Source organism: Poeciliopsis prolifica, unplaced genomic scaffold, assembly GCF_027474105.1.
Source record: "Poeciliopsis prolifica strain line A6 unplaced genomic scaffold, Auburn_PproV2 SCAFFOLD008, whole genome shotgun sequence".
Taxonomy (NCBI): domain Eukaryota; kingdom Metazoa; phylum Chordata; class Actinopteri; order Cyprinodontiformes; family Poeciliidae; genus Poeciliopsis; species Poeciliopsis prolifica.
The window spans coordinates 1,513,172-1,536,365 of NW_026562383.1; the positions used below are offsets into that span (position 1 = coordinate 1,513,172).

The 23,194-nt window shown below is 39.5% G+C and overlaps 1 protein-coding gene across 1 annotated transcript in view; it reads right to left on the reverse strand.

Annotated features, from left to right (window-relative positions):
* gng12a (guanine nucleotide binding protein (G protein), gamma 12a) overlaps nucleotides 1-23,194 on the reverse strand; it is a 31,714-nt gene that overhangs the window by 2,856 nt on the left and 5,664 nt on the right. The window contains exon 2 of the mRNA XM_055033852.1: nucleotides 1,146-1,254. Coding sequence (XP_054889827.1) covers nucleotides 1,146-1,238 — 93 coding nt within the window. The 5' untranslated portion in view covers nucleotides 1,239-1,254. The remainder of the gene's footprint in view (nucleotides 1-1,145; nucleotides 1,255-23,194) is intronic.

Below are 23,194 nucleotides of genomic sequence, written 5' to 3' on the forward strand. Positions count from 1 at the left end.
TTTTCAATTTAAATTTGGAAAACAAATATCAAAGTGCCAAGAATTATATGTCCAGAAAATGAATGTGATTATAATTGAAACATACAAATAAATCTAAACAGAGTGATGTGAGCAGATAATGGCTCCTAGTTTGCGCTGGATATGGGTCTCCATGGATATAATATCAATTGTTTAACATCTGCATCTTGTCTGAGTCAGACATGAGAAATGTTGAGGTGAAATAGTAGTCCAGTGTTATGTAGTGTTTAAAGCCATAAGACAGATGTGAGCCAGAGCTTCTGATGTTCTTATCAGACATCAAATCAAAGTGATGTGGTCAAGACCGCCTTCATAATAACACTGACTTAAGGGACAGTTCAAATAGTAGAGTATATGTTTAAATGTCTTGATAAATGGTAATATAGAATACAAAAGTACTTATTTATGATCACTGTCAAATATTTTGTGGACCCAGATATTGTGTTTTTTTTTGGCTAGCGTTGATTCTTCTACTATCTCTATCTCTCTTGAATCTGACTTCTGTGATTCTGTCTGACCTGCTGGAAACTTTTGAGTCAAATCCAGATTGGAGGTGATCCATTATTTCCCTGTTGGACATCTAGAACTACAGAGCGCCTAAGGGCCAAAACACACTGGCATTCAATCTGATGAACAATCCGGTCAGATGATGCACACAACAACTGGAACATGGTAAAGTCGATTGCTCATGATTCTCTGCGACTGTGTCTCCGACTGTCCAACCAAGATAGACCTGAGGTCTGTTTTGGTGTAATGTCATGAATGCTACGGGGTAAAGCAACACACGTCCACTTTGAGAGAAAATAAAAGCAAAAATCTTTTTACGAGCAAAAAAAGTAGTGTAATTTGTTCGAGTAGGTGTTTGTGTTTAGTGCCAGACTGGCTTGTCTTTACATTGGCAGAATTTCCTGTACATACTTTCACGCCAATATTTGTTATTGGGAATCTGCTGATGGACTGTTGGGTCAGAGTCTATGGCGTCAGCTACACATCTGATCGTAGTGTGAAAATGTCGGATGCAAGTAGTGCGTTTTGGGGGTAAGGAAGGAGGTGGAGTACAATCCTAAAACAGACAGCAGCAAGGTTCAACAGTCCCTTCCAATGAAGATGTTCGTTCTGTGGTTTACCTTCATCCTTTCAATTCTCGCCTCTTGTCTCAGCTGCTGTACAACCTGCCGGAGCCCATTCAGTTTATTGCCACTCACAGCTTTAGAAGACATCTTGGTCAGCACAACACTGTAACAAGAACAAAGCAAAGCTTTAGCATGGCTGTATAGAATATAGGATGTCTCATATGTCACACCAAGTTGGAATGAAACAAACACAAAGTAAAGAAAATGGTCAGAGACAGGTCAGAAGTTTTCAACCCATTTGAATAATAGCTACATATTTGTTTCATTTCTTCACATAAACCTGGCTGGGATATCAGCTACTCATGAGCTCCTGCAGCAGGTTCTGTCAGTACAGAACAGTCTGTGGAAGTTCAGACTTCTTCTGATGTCATGCCAGTACATGATGTGGCCACATCATTGAGGTGATGGGTTGTAAACCCCTGTGAGGTTGACTCAACCAATGGCAGGACCCTTCTTTTGCATTTCCTGTTTCTGTGAAGCACCAGCACCTAATCCACAAACACAAGCAGCCAATGTGGAAACCCACGTCATAAACCTGGATCCAACACACAAGGAGTAAAAATAAACCAGACTGTGGATTAATGCCTTTAATAAGGTAAAGATGTGAGGATTGATAGGAGATCAGCTTTAGGAGGTTGATGCGTTTATGACCCCAAAGCACGACAGTCTGGACTGTGGCTCCACTTCCTGTTAATCATTACCAGCCCAGCGAGGAACAACAAGACCGGACACATCACCCCGTCCACCATGCTGCTGGTTTTACTCTTATTTCCACTGTTGTTTGGCTAAAGTTTCCCGTTTAAAAAAACAAACAAAACAAAAAAATACATACACACACACATTTGTAACTCTCTGCAAATGCCTTGTTGAGACATCACATTTACTAGACCTACTACTAAGAAGGAAACTGGAAGCTTCAAATACAGGTTCCCTCTTCAGCTTCTCTTTAAGAATTATGGGCTGACTGAAATTTTGTATAAAATCTGCTGCAGTTTGCTGGCATGCTGTGGATAGTTTGAGGTTTTTAGACATCAGCCCCTCAAGATGAGACAACAGATGACCTCAGTAAGGACTGGAGGTCATTTTCTACCTAATGCAATACACCAGAATGGCACAATAATAGTAGTGGATATATAGTAAAACTATTAACTTCTATTCATACTAATGTTTTACGAGACATGCGTTTTTATAATAATTTAAAAGATATAATGAAGATATTGCTTTGAAAGTTCAACAAATCTTTGCTAAATAGCCTTTTGCTCATATTCATTACTGTGGCGCAATCATCATGATTATCATCAGAGTATTTTTAACTAGAGATGCATAATAAACCAGAATCTACATTGGTATCAGCCAACAGTCACTTTTTAACAAATAGGATCTGTCCAATAAGTAAAACTGTGCCGATATAAATATTTATGTGTATTTCCATTATGTTTCTGTATTTCTTCAGTCATGACAGTTATGGTGATGCAGCACAGGTTTAAAGCAGAATATAGGTGGTGTAGTCACATTTACACATTGCTGAAAGTGGAAGTAAATACACAAAGTGAAATGTCAGTTATCTGGCCATAACAGCAGTAGTTATCACATAATAATATTTGTGCAAAAGGTTATTCAACTTAATAATGAAGATCTCCGTACCTTCAAACAACAGCAGTGAAGGAATGTGCAGTAAAGGTAATAGTTCACAGGGTGAAATGTCCACTTCCAACAGTTTCTGAAACCTTGCTTGAACTAATAACTGGAATATACAGTAAGTTTTTGTAGTTTCAGCCTGTGAACACATGATCTTGTGCATAATGGATAACCTCCAGGCAGTGCTCAGAAAGCTCTACTTTTTGGGAACAAAGGACGGAGGAAGAATTACAACAAAAGAAAACAAAAATGGGAAGGAAGTAAACTCTCTACTTTGCGTCCTCTTTCAGTTAGTGTATGATTAGTATTTAATTTCCATTCAAGGAAAAGTAATCAGTCTAAAGAAAGCACGGCTCGGAATGACTCAACCGGCTAACTGATACCATCTGAAAGAGACATGAAAGCTTCTTCCAGCAGAACGCAGTGTGAACATCCAAAGGAAAACCTTCATGATTCAGTCGTAAAGGAGAGGCCCCAAGAGGCAGGATGGAAAAAAAATCCTTTCATCCATCTACACTGAGGGCTGTGTTTATTTCTGTCATGTAAAAGAGAAAAGTGTGTGACAGTGGCGAGTTCTTTAACATGAGAATTACTTTATGTAGAACTTATTGTTCATTAATAACAATTCAGCATTTTGTGAATTTTTCTTTATTTGATGGTGGAAAATTTAGGTTCACAAACAAGAAATCACAAGTGAGATTGAAACGGGGAAATGAATAAAATACAATGACTTAAAGAAACAATGGGGAGTGCAGTGCAGAACTAAGACTGATAAACTGCTGTTGGAATAAGACTTTGTTTTCACATGCTGTTCTTGTTTGTTGCAAAACCCTAAAAACATTTAAAAGATCCACCTTTACAAAGGGAACTGACCACATAATCATGACAAGTTTTGTTTAGTAAGAGCTTATTAAGACCAGAAGATTCCCTGCAGAATTTTTACCGTCAATTTAAATAATTAATTTAGACAAAAAGACTTTAACATTGCGGTTCAAAATCAATTATTCTGAAGCAAGACAGCTGCAACAGGCTGAGCATGGGGTCATGTCTCATGCTTTTGTGGCTTTTAGTCATTATCTTCCATGTTTTTCATTTGCTCAGCATATAGTTGCTTCAGTCATGACTTGCTGTATGTAAAATTAGGCTTTGCTTTTAACATACATCTTGTCCACATGACCCAGAAATGGCTGTCAATCAAAAACACCACTTCAGATAGACTAGACATAAATCAATAATCACGATAGATGCACAATCAATTTCAATAGAAAACACGCCTGATAGAATATTCAATAATTTCATTGAACTCCGATCCAGAATTGCACAGCATTCTGGGCGATGTAGGCAGAGGAAAACCTTAACCGCTCAACTCCCCATAGCCAACATCGGTAGCATTCACTTACTCGCTCTTTGGTTGCCTAGCAACGACCTGTTGAGGTACTTGTGCAGCAGCAGTTTAAGGTTTTTGCTTTGTGTCTCCTAACGACTTAAAACTACAGTCTTCCAGAAAGGGAAACTGTGTAGTTTTAACTAAAACAGGAGAGGACAGTTGGCAGGATTTCAGATATTTTAAAAAAATAATATCCAGTATTTACATAAAACCCCATAACATGAAAGTCTCATGTCCTGCTAACCCAGCAGTGGTTTCAACAGTTTAACAATCATCAGAAACATGAAGAAGAAGAGAAAAACCAAGAAAAAGCCACTTATAATTCAGCATAATGCTAGCTGCCTATTCAAACCTTTGTGGTGCTATTATTCACCACTTTTAATGAATCTATGTCTGTTTCATCTATTTCTCAATGTGCTTCATAGCTGGTAACCGAAACCGTAAAAACCATCATGTCTGAATGTTTTAAAGTTTTAAAACCTATTGTTTGAATGTACCGCAAGAATTCCTGAAGAGCAGGACAGAAAGTGGCAGAATCCACAGAACTGGATCCAATGTGACCTGCAATCATAGGTCTTTAAGAGTGAAAATTCACCATCGTTTTGTGATATCACAGGCTCAAAATAATGAATTATGATTAATGAAAGGTAATGCAACACTGAGCTGACTAAGCTGCTTTAATGCTGACTTTAGCACACTATCAGACTGGAATTAGACAGAAGGTTGCAGGAATGAGATTTGTGAATCTTAAGAGTCTTACTGAGATCTGCTTCTGTTGCCGACAGAAACAACATACTACTATTCTTTTGCACAGGACATCTTTATTGTGTTACACAGCTTGTAGAGGGGATGTAGAGACGATGCACAGTTCTGCTAACACAGACTAACGTTTGCAGGAAAAGCATCCTAAGTGGATCAAACCAGACAAAATGTGTAGAACCTGTGAGGTGATGCCAGCTTTCAAGCACCACCGGCATGATGTGAGGCTCTAATAGAGGAACCAACATTTGAACTCCAGTGTGGCATTAAGAACCACCACATACATACTGTAACCTGTAAAAGGATCAGAAAGAAGACCACCCCCTTTACAACATAACACACACACATACCAACAGTCAGGCAGGACCACCTACTGCCAACACCACACTGCACTACTGTACCTTACACACACACACACACACACACACACACACACACACACACACACACACACACACACACACACACACACACACACACACACACACACCACCAACACATGCGATTCATTAGCAGTTTTCAAAGCGCTAAGAACAGGGAGCTATTATGACTCAATTCCATTAACACGGCCACTCAGAGATGAAAACCCATGTTTTGAGACTCAAACTGTTACTATACTCAGGCTCAAACCCAAAGAAAACTCTTAAAGGGGTTGCTGACGAACACAAAGACTTCTATTAAGAGGCGAATGAGGAGCCGGTCCCATCAGCTGTACAGTATGTGTGGTCTCTTCAGTGATTCTGAGGCTTTTAGCGCCACTGTGGCTTTTGTCATAAAGTAACTGTTGGAAGTGAGCTACTCTCAGGCGTAAGAGCTGTCGTATGCACTTCACTCTTGGCTAACAAGAGATGATGAAAGGCATGAGAAGTATTTGGTCTCCAAAGTTTCCCATGTATGGCTGGATTTTCATTTAAACTAACACTGTTAGTTTAGGAAAAGAATACAAAAGTCCCACCAAATGTTATATCTAACACTGTTCATAGTGCGAGAGGCAGGGCACAAACCAGGGCCCATTACAAGTCAAGCTCAGACACGCATTCACAACTACAGTAAGTGCAGTTCACAGTGGAAAATTAAGCTAACTATAGTCATGTTTTCATCCAATAGTCATGCGAATTGCAAGCAAATTTTTTAAATGTTACCCCAAAAAAAGACAATGTGAATCAGGCTTTGGAGCATATCAACTAGAGCTGCACCAATCCAATAATATCTGTATTGGTTCCAATATTGAAAAAAATTCTAGATCAGTTATCTGTGACAATGAGTAGATCAATTTAGTCTAACTATATGCTTTGTGCTCTGAGCAATATCATGTGTAATTATTCACTTTACTTTATATCTAGAATTCCTAATTTCACTTTCTGAAGCATTTGAAAGAATATTGCTTTCAAATGCAATATTGTTGTTGTTGCTTATCAGGGGCAACAACACTTTTAATTTTGCATATTTGACCAAAATAGTCAACCTATTGTTTGCCAGTTTCAGTTTATTTATTTATTTTACATTGGCTGTTCTACTCATAAATGTACTGACATTAAAGTAGTTATTTCTACATATTTGACCAAACTTATGAAGTTATTGGTGTACATTTGCTGTACTGATGCAGCGAATACATTTATTTCTGGGTTTAATAAACAGAAACATCTTAAATCAATTCAACAGTTTTTCTGTATCGGATAAATATCAACCGATACTAAAACTCAGTTATCGGTATTGTGAAAAAAGTTGATTGGTGCGTCTCTAAAATCATCCAGTCTACACAGAACATAATTTCATCCAATGCTACATATGAGTGTAATAATAAGGAAATGGAGGTTTGGAAGTTGTAAACTGTTATGGATCATAAAAATGGAGAAATGAGGGTGAAATGATGAGATTCATGGTTGGTGTTTGGTTGTTTCTTCTGTGCTTTGTTTAATTTTCCAATTTGGTTGTTAAAGGGAAAGAAATGCTTTCTTTCTTTGTTCTTTAATGCACATGTAGTGATCCTTCGTCAGTGGCACCACATCGTGCTCCATCAGCACTTGTACATTATGCCACAGAAACATCAATTACAAAGAGAACCTCAAGAAAAAGTAAACATGACAATGAAAAATGCTCCTGAAGTTAAATCCACCTCCTGAGTTTAACCAAAACTGTTCATTAACACTTTGGAATAAACAGTGGAACAAAAAAATACAATCCCAGCAAATGTCTGCACGATGCTTCGACAGATCCAGTCTTGAACTCACCACATAATTGGTGCTTCAACAGACCTCTTTGGAGTTTATTACACAGCAGACTGAAAATGGTAAGACAGTCTGCTTGTTTTATAGGAATACAGAGTGAACCAGGGAACTAACACCCAAGTTTGCAGTAATTCTGCAGATGTTCATTGCAAGCAATTTTCTTGAAGTTCTTACAATTCTTCTGAAGACAGAATCTCTCAATTTTTTTATCCTTTGCATTGTGTTGGAGCATTCTTCAGTTCCTGCTAAGCAAGGCCTTTGATCTTATATTTTAAAGTAGTAGAAAAACTAAGTTACGCGGGCCGTCACAAAGCAAAAAATTACCAAATTTCCAGGGGTGAACTGATTGCAGTTTTCTTTAAAAACCAGACCTGCTGATTCTGATTTAGACTCACACAGAGTTTTTGTCTGACAAGTTGTTAAAGTTGTTACTAAGTTGGCAAGAGTGGGTCAACTGTTGTAAAAGGGATCTACGATTAGTTGAATATGTTGATCTAAATATGTTGTGATTTTCTTGACAGCTAAAATAAAATGCTGTTTATGATATGCAGAAACTCATAATTACTTCATAAATTTGATATCTCTTGTTATATTTTTCACCCATGGAGGCAGCCATTCTTTCACTTGTGCAATGCATGCTGGGTTGATGACACAGTTTGGTCTGTTCTGCACTGGTATATACGATGTAGACACAGGAAGGCTAACTTTACCTGAGTTGCATTTGACTGGTGATAATTTAGACAGTGCCACACTGCGTCGCTGTTGGCTGTTACTAAAAAATAAAAAATAGTGAGGTGAGTCTGGATTATTTCCCACATAAAAAAATAAATAAATAAGAGCGCAGTGCGAGAGCAGAACACAATTGTCTGTGATTTTCACATTTGCTGTGCTTATTATAGGAGCAGCTCTGGTAGGAACGTTGCAGAAGGTTTAATAGAGGAGCCATGTTGTGATGTCTAACTGAAGGCAGAACTTTGGAAAGAGCAGGAGTTTTTAAAGAGACAGAGGCCCAATTTTAAAAACTTAGGAAGTGAAATTTCTTTTAAGTCATGTTTGATAGCATTTTCATAACAACTGAAGGTAATACAGTTATTTGATTATGCTATAAGATGGCACTATGTGCCTGGAAAACACATAATACCGCCTCTTTAAGAAAATCGATGCTCTCCTACAGAGTTCTGCTGTAAGCTTGCTGCCATTTGGAGGAAAATCTATTAATGAACATAATAAAGATGTTTCCAAAACAAAAAACCCAACCAGTTTAGGGACATTAAAATCAACTCATTCCCCATGTGTGACCGTCTTCCTAATAAAGCAGCAGCTTACTGTTTTCTTTCACTTTGGATCACTTCTTGTCATTGCAGACATCTGCATGTACATAATTGTGCAGTAATCTGTTAAACTCCAGATGTGAACTGAATTGGATGTAGCCCTTTATTGATGGAAAAAAAAGCAACTGACTGAATCCACCAGCTGGTGTGAACTGTAAACGGCTGAACTGCAATATGTAGACAGATTGTCTGCAGCTTCAAACAAAAGAGTTTAAAACTTGGATTCCAGCCACAAACCGGAATACTAGCTCTCCCTTGTGTAAACCCCCCACACACACACACACATACACACACGCGCACGCATGTAATTCTCCTCTTTCAGACTTTCTCTCTGCAGGCTGTGCTAAAAGTAGCCTTCTCACACACACTCAGCACTTTTCCAGCTGGCTGAAAAACTGTCGCCTGCTGCACCTTCAACACGACCCAGAGCCACTTCTACCTGCTTTACTATAAACACGGCCCTGTTGTCAGGTGGAGGCCGGGCTTATCAGGGGCAACAACACTCAGTCATCAGTCCTGCTGCTGAGTAAAGGACGATTGTGTTTATCAAGCGGGGGGGGAGACTCTGAAAAGAAGGGGTGAGGCAGCAGAGCTGCTCATAACGCTGGGAGTGACATCACCACCTTCCCACCAGAAAAAAGGAACGCTTCTGTTCACAGCAAGAGTTGATGAGAGGGGAGTTTTGCGATGTTTCACAGCAAGTACTAATACCACAAGCCGTTAGAAACATCTACACCATTATAGCAAAACATTTCGACCACCCAAAGGAGAGCTGGATGACATTAGTTGCACACATTTGCATTTCCATTACAAACGTGTGCAAATCTTTGTCTATATTCTGCTATTAAAATAAACACAATTTTACAATTACAGTGTTTCCATTAAACACAAATCACAACTAAAATCAACTAAATTTTAATGACTTACGAGATAAGTCACTGAAAAACATGCTCTGCCATCAACTGCTTCCTGTAGTCGTCTTTGTGGTTTAAGCCAGTGTCAACATCCGGTTGTTGATCATGTGAATCGAGATGTAAAAAAATTTTTTTTATTGCAGTTTTATATAATAAATGATATAGATGAAAAAAAACTCCTCAATGTAGCATCAAAACTTTTCATTGAAAGACAAAATTGGTATTTTCCTTTAGCAAATTTATTTTCAAAATGTCAAATTGCACAGCTATTTGGTCAATGGAAAAGCAACTACTGATTATTCTTCCAGTTAATGGGTGGCACACAGTCTGCCACAAAACATTATTGTTCTCGAACTCGTTAAGTCAGACGCAGAAATATTGGAAAACTTAAGGTGGAATTGTGACAATCAGGGCATTTTCCCGTAGATTCTGTTTGACTGTTGACCAAACATTTCTTCCTTTTTTGTTGTTGTTTTTGGGACAAGCTGCACTGAAATGTGTATTTCCCTCTGCGGATTAATAAAGCACATTAATTTGCTCATTCATTCATTTTCAGCTGCTGCTGTTCTCTTTCTCAAATCAATCAAACCTTTAGAGCAACATGTTTCCCCAGTCGCCTGTGGGGGGCGCTGCACCAACAACCAATGAAGAAAACGACACAAAAACCTCTGAAGACACCAAGCACAACTTCCTCCTTCATGACATATAAACAAAAACAGAGTGAAGTCAGATTTAAGTAGTGGTAGGATTTCTCTTCTGTCTTTGGTTAAAGACCACAAACTATTTCTCCCATGAGTGACAGACTCGCATGTATGTTTTGGACGCATTTACCCAGAATTCCCTGCACGATATTGTGCTTCCTGCTTTTGAAGCGGCCTCTGGTTCGCTTTCCGTTCACATATACATTCAAACCACACTAGAGTTGACTTCAACCGAACCAGAGTTTGTTTTTTTTGGTCCACATTAGAATTCGATTGTACCTTCACACCTCCCCAAACTCCAATCCAAAAATTGGAGTTTGATTAAAACAGACTCAATGAGGCTGGTACGAATGCACCCTTAGACAACTGGATTGGAGGAAGTCCTAAACAGCATGTTCGCATCATGAGCCACTTGTGTGCATATGAAGGGTAAAAAGAACTCCATCTGAAGAGGAATTACATGGAAGAGACTTTCACTTTGACCAAACCAGATGGTGGTGCAATTCTAAATATAAAAATCAGATAAATTGGGTTTGGCTTCTGATCCCAGACTTCTGCTTCCACTTCAGAGAAATACATAGATGCTGGTCTGCAAAATTTCTAAACAACACATGCTCTCTCCTCATAGAATGCGTAGGACTGTTTGGTTAGAGCCTGGTGAACAAAGAAAGAGACTAAAGGATATGATTTTTTTCTTCCACTTTTGGTCTCATCTGTATGAGATCATTTCAAATAGATTTATTGTACAATTCATCTGAAATGACTCCCTTAGGTCAGCAACCTTTACAATCCACAGAGATGTTCTTTCACACTGACGGAGAACTGTACAGTGTGTTCGTTGACGGAAACTCTGGTGAACCACGGAGCTGCAGGTATGGCTGCTGAGATAAGCGAAGCTAACATAAACCCCACCCATGCAAATGCTTACTGCTTTTTAAGACTGCCTCGCAACTGCTTGGTTGCAGTTATCCGACGGACATCTAATATTCTGACAAAAGCAGGTATTTAGAGGGCGATATGCAGGACTGTTTAAAGGAGTCAGGAAAATAACAGCTCACAGTGCTGTGAAAGATTTTCCTCTATTTCAGGTCTACAATTTCAGTACTCAAGCTCTACAATGCTGCAACTTTTGGATGAATCTCTGCCCCAACACATCTGAATCAAAAGGCTTAATTACCTCCATTGCATGTTAGCAGGTTATGCAAAGATCTGGTCATTAACCCTTTATTTGATTCAGGCGTGATGGATTGTCCAGGTGGCTCCGCCTCTCGCCCATTAACCGCTAGAGGCACCAACATCCCACTAGGGACAAGCCTGTTCGATAAAGGATGACTGGATGGATAGTGTTGGAGAAGGGATGTATTCAAAAGTTACAATAACTATTTTTCCATCTAAATTGTCATGCCAATTTTGAGTGAACCTTTTCAGAAAAAAAAAGGAAATACAACTCAGCTGGTTAGGAGCGAATCAAGCAGGCTAAGCAAAGAGTAAAATCCTCAGATGTTGATGCTGCACTTGGCTGTAATAAAGACCTCAAATTATCATGAAAAATGTAGAGAATCTTCCCCTCCCCTTACCAGAGGTGTCGTGCATCTGGTAAGGTGCAGATCCAAGAGTGGATGTCAGCAATCGTTGTGTCAGAACTTCTTCAACTAATGTGTTTCCAGCTCCACTTCACTGCATTTATCGCCTCAGGAGTGTAAAAAGTATTTTTGCAAAATTGAGAAAGTCATGTAGAATTTTGCCGTTTCCATCAACCTTATCTGATGCCTGATGCAATACTTCAAAATATGAACAATTAAAGCCTTATTCTATTGAATTCCTATATTTTTGTCAAAAAGTTTTACCGATGGACAAAAAACAAAAAAAAAAACATCCATAGATAAAAATGACCGTTTTTTTTCAATTATTTAATTTATTACTAAATAAAGTTAACCAAACTAACCTGTAGAAATTCAGTTGCATGCTCTGAAATTAATTGTGATTAAACACTTCTTTTGGTTCATATGTATTAGTCACTCGTCCAACACAGATAATTGTTAGATCTGTAGAATCAACCAATAGGAAATATTTGCCTGATTACAGCAGTTACTGCCAAGGGAAGTTCAACCTTTTCACACAAGACCAGGTTGGTTTGCAGATATTTTTTCTTCTTCGAAAATAAAAATATAATTTGAAAACTGCTTGTTGTATTTACTTAGGCTACTCAGGCTAACTTCTTTAAAGATCCAGAACATTTAAGGGAAAAAAAAAACAAAAATATAAGAATTCTGTTAAGGTCAAATAATTTGGATTATACCATCGTAAAAAAATTGCCATTAAATCCAAAGCCACTGAGAAACCAGCTAGCTGTTCAGCCTTGTAATTTGCATGTCTTCATAAAAGACAAGAGAAACTGCTCAACACTCCCAATGTCAGTAAAAGCATTCAAATATGAATTCAAATATAAACCAAATGCTATTATTCCCTGTAAGTGCAATGTAAGTAACACCGTTTTTAAGGGCAATTTACTTTACATTGATGCCTCACACAGAAGGTACATTGCAGTCTCAAACAAACAAGTTTGGCTGCAGGTTTTACAAGACAACCAAGTTGACATGAACTCTATTCAGACACAGAATGTTCCAGGACTGCAGAAAAAAGCCAAGTGTCACGTTAGATAAGCAGTGCAGCCGTGAGACAGACTGCCAAGTGGGTCCTAAAACATGATGTTAGTTCACAATGCCTAAACATGTCAGAGGCTGATAGAAAACTCAAATCTGACAGTGTCAGGGTCTGCGACTGGCTGACCACATGACAGATAACTGCGATTAGACGGGAAGAGCTCCAGCCGAGGCAAGTTGATTTCTACAGCGTTTAGACGAAACAATGCACTGTTCCTCACAGAGCATCTCAGGAATAATAAGGCAAACATGAAAGAAAAGACAATCCGCTGTTTCAGCTGTTCATTCTTTAGTCAAAAGCTGCTGGAAACAAAATGTTTTCAAAAGAAACAACAACTGCTTGTGCACACTTCAGGCTCCTGGTTTCCTGGTGCTGGTCAGGACTTTGGCAGCGGTCTTATAAATAAGCTGCAGCAGCCAGATTGATTTTTGTATCTTTCCAGGAACCAGCATAAACACCGATTCTATAATCTAATCTACTAAAAACAAAGACATGCACCAGCTTTTCTGTGTCCTGCATTGACAAAAAACTTTATTGTTGTTTTTTTGTCAATGACAGTAAGCTGATTTGGTAACAGACAGTGTATGGTCGTCCAAACCTAAATAAAAAAACTCAGCCACGTCTTAGTGTGTTTGCAGTCGTTCCACACTCTCTGTTTAAAGATGATGCACTGAGCATCATCTTTGTGCTTTGGGATAATGTTCTATAACCCAGCTCTGCTTTAAACTTCTCCACAACATCCTCCCTGATGTGTCTGCTGTGTTCCTTGGTCTCCATGAAGCTGTTTGTTCTCTAATGTTCTCTCACTAACCTCACAGGCCTTCTTTAAACAGCTTTGTTTATACTGAGATAAAATTACACCCAGGTGGACTCTGTTTACCAATGAAGTAACGTCAGAAGGCAAAGTGGTCCAGTGGATTTTATTTAAGGCATCGTGGTAAACGGGCATATTTTGATAGTTTTTAGTGGAAAAGAGTTTGTCATTTCCTGCCAAAAATGTAGAAACTCCATGTTTTAGACAAAGGACGTGAAGCAGAGAGCAGCTCTGTGATATCAACTGGAGGTTCCACTAAAAATAGTCCACAGGTCTGAGTTATAGCCACCTGTTGTGAGCCAGGCTCTAACTACAACAACTCCCAACTGTTGCTAAGTGTAAGCACTCCAAATGCCAGCTGGCTATCATCCAGATTAGCATGGTCTCTGTAGTTTCCACGGTGGTGCCTATGAGCCTCTGGTTCCCTGGTAATGAGACATTATCAACCCCAGAACAGCCCAAAAACAAACAGAGACCTTTGACAGATAATGCCGTCCAGACGTCACCACAGACGCACGGAGGGTGGCATGCAGGAGACACAGGGCAGCGTCTCACTGCATTGCCCTCGCGAAACAAACGCCATTGTTGACCAGAACCTCCACAAAAGGCGACCCGGTGCAAGCCCGGTGGAGTTTGCTGGAAATGCACACACGGAGGAGGAATGAATGGACGGGTAGAGAGCTGCAGGCCTGCAGCCGAGGTTGGCAGGGAGATAAGAGTCTGTGTGTATTATGAAGGGGTGGGGGTATTTCAGCTGGAGAAGGCTGGCCTGCAGCTGTGTGTATGTTGCATTTGGTCTCATGCCAAAAACTCTAGAGCTGGCGACAGGAACGCTGTAAAACTTAAAGCTATTGTGAGTGGCTTGCCTTTCGCCTCGGTTCCCCTCTCGCTCTCTGTGAAAGCAACTATTCACCATGGAGGCAGAGAGACACAACACAATGGCTGTCCATTTCTGGTCTGACACAGCCCTGCCTGTTTGGAACAATAAACAAACGTATTCAGTCTTTCCAGGCCCCGCCCCTGAGCTCTGCGTTTGTGTTGCCACTACAGCAAAGGTGGAAGAAAGAAGGCCAAAGGTCTGCTATGATGCTCATCGGTCGTAGTAGATGCTAAGAAAAACTTAGTGCATGGATGGAGTCATTGATGGGTTCCACGTCACAGAAGGTCATTAGAAAAAACTTAAAGGTTGTAAAGGCGCTTGTATTTTATGGAAAGAGGAAATGGGATTAGTCAGAGGATGACAAGAATGCCGTGCTTGTCTTGCAGACAAAGGTTGAATTTGTAAGTCCAGGGGTGCAAATTCTGATGGTTATTTGGATGTAAAGATGTTGTTTTACAAGGTAAAAAAAATACACTCAGTGTATCCAGCTTCAGGTCCATGCATCCATCTGTCGTGTTCATATGTTCCTTTTATTAGCTTCTGAGCTGTGAGGACTGGAAGCTTCAGGGAAACCCTGATGCTCTCAAAATGTGTCATCCAGGAGATGACACATTTAAAAGAGACATTACTTTAAAAAAAAAAAAAACATGCCATGTCAATAATTATTTTAGCTGATTTAAGTGATAAGTGGAAAACTTTTTAGTATTAGTACAACCAAGCCTTTCCTCCAACCGTTAACCACATTTAGCATTTTTCCACGTTTTTGGTGATGAAGTCCAAGTCTTTGGTGTTGGACGGCCTCCCTGCCATAACCATGATCTTTAGCTCCCTTCACAGCTTCTTTGTGAGATTCACAGTGAGACTCTAGACTCCAAAAAGTTGCCTTTTCTTCCAGTCAGAAGAAACATGTTTCTTCTGACTGGAAATGAAAAGATTACATTAACTCTAACTCTGCTGGAATATGAATAATTTTATACTTAACTGTAACTCTGTATAGTAATGATGGACAGATCAGCTGACCGCTAATGAATAAGTGCTCTTCAAGCAGAGGCTTCTGATGAATCAGGGACCCCCACCCCTGCTTAGTATCTGCCACTATGCAACACTTCAGTAAAGTCACATTATGTATGTTTGTCCTGATTTTTAAGTGTTTTTTTATTGTCTTTTGAACAATTTTTCTTTCTGCATGATTATATTTGCATTTTCTACATTCCCTCAATGTTTTCTAATAAAGGGATTTTAATTCCATAAGAATATGAGATTCCAATAACCGCTAAAGATCATAAATGCAAATTCAGCTCAAATGAAACATAAGGGGAGAAAAGAGAAACTCAGCAACACCCAACCAGACCCCTCCCCCCACACACATATGCACACATACGCAAACACCTCAGTCTAACATGGCTAAGTCAATATTTTGCCACAGCATCATTTATTCAGTGACATCTGAGAAGCGCCGCTTGCTTTGGTGTCACGCACACGTTAAAAGGGTTTTGTCTGCATACCTCTGAACCTTGTCCTTACATGTCAGAGATCAACAGGCCACCAGGGACACAAGTTTTGTCCATTTTTCCATCCTCTACAGGAAACAGAGGGTCAAATATGCAGACATGGTTACATTTAAAGATAATTAGAAGCTTATGGAAATAAAAAAAAAGTAGTACAAGGATTGGAATCTTTAATTTCTTTAATGTAAATGTAAATTTATATTTTTTTATTCTAACTGACTTTTTTTAAGATGATCAGTTTCTAGTAATCTATGACTAGAAACTGAGGTTTCTAGTCATAGGTGAATGCACCTCTGCAAACAATGCAGAGGTGCATTGTTTGCCGTTTCCTGGATGATTGATGATCAGCTGCTGGTTCCGATTTTTCCCAATACCAATTCATTTATCTGAAAAGTTCCTAAATATACCAGCAAAGTTGCTAGCCTGGCAACTGTGGGGTGACTAGTATTAACCACCAATGTGCAGACGTGACCTGGATGGGTCACGTCTGCACATTAGTGGTTAATGCGTGGCATTTTTTAGTATTACTACAACTGCCAGGTCCAAAAATCTGACAGAGGCAGATTTTTGGACCTTTCAAATACGGATTCAAACCAAAACAGAGTTCACTTCAACCGAACCGAGAGCTACGTTTGCTTTTTAGGTCCACCCTAAATTCCAGTATTAAAACCTTTAGATGCATATCTGCTCCAACTCTCCTAAGTCAATAATTAGGCCATTAGCAGGCCTGCAGAACTCCAATGCCTGCTGAGGAGCAGCTAATTCTCCTGGTCCATTTTGCATGAGGATTGGAGTTTGAAAGAACTGATCCACAGATATGGCACAAACAGGAATCTTTCTCTCTCTTCACAGTTTAATGGAAATTCTACATATTGGATATTCTACCAGAAGTGCCATCTATTGATATTGATCACTCGTCTATTGAGATATCCATATATATGTATTGTTATTCATTTGTTGTCCAGCAATAAATGCACCTGAACTAAACATTGGCTATTTCTTAAATGCACTATGTGATGTAATGAAGCTATTTTAAAACATAAATTTATTTTGAGGCAGTATACAACAAGTTTGCAAGAACAGGTGAAACTTGAAAAGGGACGTGATACTGAAGTGATTTTAAAAACCAGGAGACGGGAAACAAGGGGCATTAAGAACAAGAAATCATCTTTGAGGGTTTTTTTATTTTTTTATTTGTGAGCACTGCCAGAACGCCATGATTCATGCCATCAGTACGTATGAGGGGCAGTTTCTGGACAAACAGGAACAGGAATGCCAGGCATGTGGAAGATCAGCAGATTATCACAATTGAGCTCACGAAACAAGTCACACAAGAAACAGAAAGTCGCCGCCCCGTGAAATTAGCCTGCTGATGCATGTGTGGAGAGGAGAACCAACACTATGATAATACTACAACAATTCTATCACATGCGCAAATAAAAAATATGAAGAACAGCAGCAGAATGAGCATCTGCTGATATATGACATCAGCATCGTCATCATCACTACGTTCTTACAGCAAACTCTTCACATGTTTGTTTTCCACTGTTTCAAAGTCCAGATTAGAGAATTTATGACCCATTTATGGCCCAGTTAAAGGCCTTAGTTGGAGCTGAACAGGAAGACAGGTTGAGGTCATGGCAAACAGATAGAGGAGAAAATCCTTTTATGAACAGAGAGCTGTGGAAAGCTGTGGGTCACATGGTTCTGTGATGAACAACATGGAAATAGTTTGTGCATGAATGATCCATTTTGTTTGTTTGGTAGCAAATGTGACCACATGAGATGCTTAGTGAAACCGACTGTCCCACTGTTGATGAAGCGAGCTAAGACTCCCTGCATTTTCCTGTGCGGAAATTTCCCCACCTGCGCTCCAACAGCCTGATGCTGGGCTCTTCAGCTGAACAGGGAAAAACGGGTGAGGTGGAAAATGAAAAAACGGGACTTCGAACTGTCCCCATGCTGGACTCAGAAACTGAGATTCCGAATGTGTCCCATGTGAAAACAAAAACTAGAAATGTTTCCCAGAATGATGCTCACAGGGACTTTAAAGTAACGGCAAAGAGAAGAGGAAACACTGAAGACAAAAGTACTTTTGCTTTTGATTCTGTAATATGTGCAGCGATAGCAATCTGAAAGACGCATAAAAAAAATCCCTCTAAATTCCAATCAAAATGTAAAGTCAAGGGCAAAAGGAAAAGGATATGTGGTCTTCAAAACTATTAAATGGATAATTATAGAATGTGTATGTATTATGATTTTATTTAATTTACATTCATCCATGTTCTGTACAGCCCTGTCCCTAATGGGGTCAGGATGGTGCAACATTCGCTGCCTATTTCCAGCGAATACTTCAGGGGAGTGGCGGGGTTCACCCTGGACAAGTCACCAGTCTGTCGCAGAGCAACACAGAGACAAACAGGACAAACAACCATGCACTCACATCTAAGAAGAACCTGGACAAAGCACCCACCATGCACAGGGAAATCAGAAAAACCCCAGACCAGGAAATGAACCCAGCACCTTCTTGCTGCAAGGCAACAGTACTACCATCTGCACCACAGTGCAGCCCTCTATTTAATTTGATACTCCTGAATAAAATCAAGTGTCACCTTAGCATCAAGAAAACCAAGGAACCCAGCAAACAGGTCTGGGAGCTGATTTATGTGGTGTACTAATTCCCTTCATTTCTGCTAATCAGCCGATAGTTACATGTGAAACTGATTTTATTCATCAATCTCAAATTCCTCCACCAAGATCTGTAAACCAAACACTATCCACTTTTGCTCTGCTGTGTGAGGACTGACTGATCCACACACCAGGTCACATGCACAGTTAACAATCCCTATATTTAGCAACTTTCAGACAAAAAAAACTAGTAACAAACCTTGCAATTTCTATGGCTATTGCAGACTTTGGCAACAACTGATTTTTAAAAATTGGTTAAATTAGTCGTTTTTAATTTTTTTTAGAACCTAACCCGTTCTATCTCAACGATCTCAGTTCAATCAATCATCTGAAGACAGAAAGAAGATAAACCAATGGTAGACTTACTAAGACATAGAGGGCACAAAGGGGAATGTGTTGTGATTAATCTGAACCTCCATGAATGACTGCTCCCACAGTTTCAGAGACATCTTGGGTGCAGGAAGGGGCTGCTTCCTCTGCAGCCCTTTAAAAATGATCCCTGCCTCCTCCTCATCTTCCCTTCACTTCCCTCTTTTCATACTTGGAAACTAATTTGTCCAGCAAATATTTCAGGCTGCCAGATTAGGAGTGTCAGAGAGCTGACTAGAGGAGAAGCTGCCGAACAGGAAGCATCCCTGGTGCAAAATGGGAGGCCTTGTTCAGAGCACAATGAATTCTGTAAATCACGGCAAACAAAAACTTGAAGGTCCTCCGAAGTGTCAATGAAGCACCTGGCTGTAGCGAGTGAACAGACACAGAGCCTGTGCAGAAGAAGAAGAAGACAGGGTAGGATTGTGTGTCCTGCCTCACACACTGAGGGCTCCACTGACTTTTAGGAGTTTGGTTTCTTGTTTCAGAAACTTGCAGACGCTCTGCCCTCTAACTACAGGTGTCCCGACTGGGCTTCAGTGACAAAGCACACACTGCTCTTTGTTTGGACATGCTTTGGGAGTCTAAGGAAACATGAGAATCCATCAAAGTGACGCTGGCTCTGGGACAAACTTACACACCAATTCCACCACAAGCAGTGGTTAATGATTTATTTGTCACTGGAGAGCAAAGTTGGGCTGCATGCCTCCACAGCAGCCTCTACTTTCCTCCACGGGGTCAAAGGGTCATGCCCCTCCCTCATCCCGGTCATGATATGTGCATGTTGTTAGCATTTTCCTTCTTTTCTTCTTCCATACCTGTCTAACAGGAAGCTGCTTTATGCTGGCTGAACTATCGCCCACTCTCACGAGACATACCCAAATTTGGACTTCTGGCTGATGAAATGCAGTGAATGCCAGAGGAAACAGGATGAAAGGAGCTTGCAGTGGGCAAGCCTTACTGTACGTGGGAGTAGTTGGGACGTTCTTCAACAAGTCAGACCAGACAGAGGGACCCACTTTACCGGCTCTACCAACCCAGGCCGAGAGGAAACCACACACTGCTTTCTGTCAAAGGCTTCATAAATCAGATTTTACTTCTACACAGATGCATCCAGAGAAACACGATGTATGTAGAACACAACATACATTCTGATATTCTGAGAAATGCAGTAATTAGAAAATTTGTTGGATTGAGTTGGTGAATGACTGATTTTTCCCTGAAAAGCCTGTGTTTGATTAATGACACCCTGGTTGTCCTTGCAGTAAATAAGCCTGAAAGTAATATGAAATGTAGTACCCAACACTCATGCAAACTGAACAAACTAATGAGACAAATGATGAAAAAGTTATTCATGTCACAGAAGCAGCACACACAGACACACACATACAAGCACACACACAAAACAAGCTGCACAATGTCCTGTACTGCAAGTTTATCCCTCTTTCAGACACATTTCACACGTTCTGGTTCTCTCCTGGGAACAAACGGAGTAGATGAAGCATTGTGGACCCATTTCCAGTGTGTTTGAACCACCTGGCAATGCCAGGGTGACAGATGGTATGTTCGTTCACAGGTCTGCACAATTAGGAGCAGAAAAAGCAGGCAAGTTATAAAGCTGACGCCATGTAGAAACACTTGCTAAAGTACAAATGGAGCAAAGCTAAAGTTTTTTTTCCCTGAAAACTTTACAGAACATCATTTCTGATTATTGTGATTTCTGTTAATGAGCTGAACCCCTGAAGTTGACAAAGTAGAGGAAGATAAGAGATCAGACACCACCACCATGTGGCAAGAAAAGGGTATTGCACAAAGGTATAAGCAGATAAAGACATGGATAATTATTAGTCTCTTCAGTAGCTGTGTTTCCATTGACCATATGATTGCACAGTTTGATATTTTGAAAATAAATTTGCTTACTGGAAGCACGCCAATTTAAAAATAATAAATTTTTTGATAAGTTTTGGCTAAACTTTCGCTAAGCTTCAATGGAAACACTATTTTCATGTCACACAAGTCATATGATCAACAATTCAATGTTGCTACTGGCACGAAACACAAACAACACAACAGGAAGTAGTGGGAAAATGTTGCGCCATACTTTATGATTTATCGCGTGAACAAACTTATTCACATATGGTTTTCATTGCATTTATTCTTTAATAAAAACACAGCAATTGTGAAATTGTGTTGTTTCAGCATCAGCAGAGTTTTGTGCACATTTGTAAAGGAAATGCAGCAACAGACTGATGATTGGAAACTATGTGATAAAGTTATAAAAGCAATCACACACATTCTAAAAATCCATCTGTTAACATACAATTAAATAATCTTGACCTTTTCTTTCTGTGAGGACAAAATTTCACTGAAACGTACATTGGGATGAGCCACTAATCTAAATTTCATTTAGATCATGTACATCGGGATGGCCCAGTACATTGGGATCTACTGGGTCATCCCAGCACATTGCTAAACCCAATGTACTGCTTTAGCAAAAACTCCAGAACCAGAGGCGAGTAGTAGCTACTTACATTTATTTCAGTAACTTTTTATTTTAAAACTGACTGTTAGTTTAACTGGGCCATACACCACTATGAAGTATTACTCTCAAGTAAAACGTCTTGCAACTCCAGCCACCATAACTTCACCACACAGACAACAAAAATGTTTTAACCAAAAATGTAGCAGACAGACATACACCTGCAGGTTATGTTGAAGTGAGACCTCTTGTTCATACACCAGCTTCTGTGTTTTAATGAAATCCATCTTTCTGAGCCGTTTGGAGGTCAAGGAAATATTCCGTAAGCAGCTCATCCTGTCACCTGAAGTTTTTTACCCTGTTCTAACATGAACAACAGGGCTGCACTGATTTTAAAGACTAAACTGCTTATTCCAATTTTGGCCTTTGCAGATTTTTTTGTTTGTTTGTTTTTTTTTTGTTCAAAAAGTCATCAGATGAGTTCCAAAGACAATTTGTTGCACCTAGTTTTAATTATGGTCATTAAGTGAAATGGAAAATGCATACTACACCAAAGGATCCAAGTTAGTATTGTTGTAGGGTGGGGTGTAAATATTTTTCGTAAACATAATCCTCTGCTCTGCAGATCTATATGAATGCAGAAGAGGAACCAGGTTAGATTTACAGCTCATTTAACAAACGTTGACTGTTCCAGATCTGATCTCACCCAGCAGCCCTGGGTACGGTTTACACTCTAAACACAGGTATTTACTGCCTGCTCTCTGTCCAATCAGAGCCAGCGATGTGTGGCTCCATGTTTACAGTATAGAGACTTAAGTGTATTTGGTGTTCTGAAGTGTAGTTATCAATTAGAAGGAAACGGAATGATATCCGGTGGAATGATGAACAGATCGTAAAAATTACAGTTTCAGCATCACATTATATAACTTATTCTTTGCCCGTTGTTCTCTTTCAAATTTGCTGTTTGTTCTTTATTGATTTCTCTGATGTGTTCAAAGAACAGCCGGATTGGACGTTCTGTATCCAGCTTTAAAAACAGATTTAAGGAGCTAATCTAGAACTAAAATCTGGTTCTAAAACTAAATATACCCAACCAGGGATCAATAGGAATTAAGAGGAATAGAGTATAATAAAGTTTTCATTAAAAAATATGCAATAAAATAAATTCTGTGACACTGTAGATTTTCTATGATTGTTTATGTCAGATATGCAACAGCTCAATGGATACTAAGGTGTGTAAACAGAAGTAGAGTAGGGGTCTGAAACTTGTGGCCCCGGTAACTCTATGGACCAATCAACCTCTGAAATTGGCAAACTAATTAGTGAAAGAAGAAACTGACTCATAATTGCACACAGATGGACTCTTTAGTGCCTGCATGATTTCTGAAGGCTGTTGGTTAACACTGGATTTTATTTTCTGATGATAAAAGGGCCTGAAGACAAATAATGCAAAGTCAGACATTTTTTTGTAATGTTATCTGGGGAGAAAAAAAAAAACACTTTTTTTTTCATTTAATTCATTTAAAACTTCTGCAGTTATGCACTGCTTAGTATTGGTCTTTTAAGTAAATTCCCAATAAATGCATAACACACATGTCATGTGACAAAATGTTCCAAATTCTATGACCCCATAGTTTGTTTGCAAAGCAACATGCTTTCAACCAGAAGAGGACTCCAGATGGC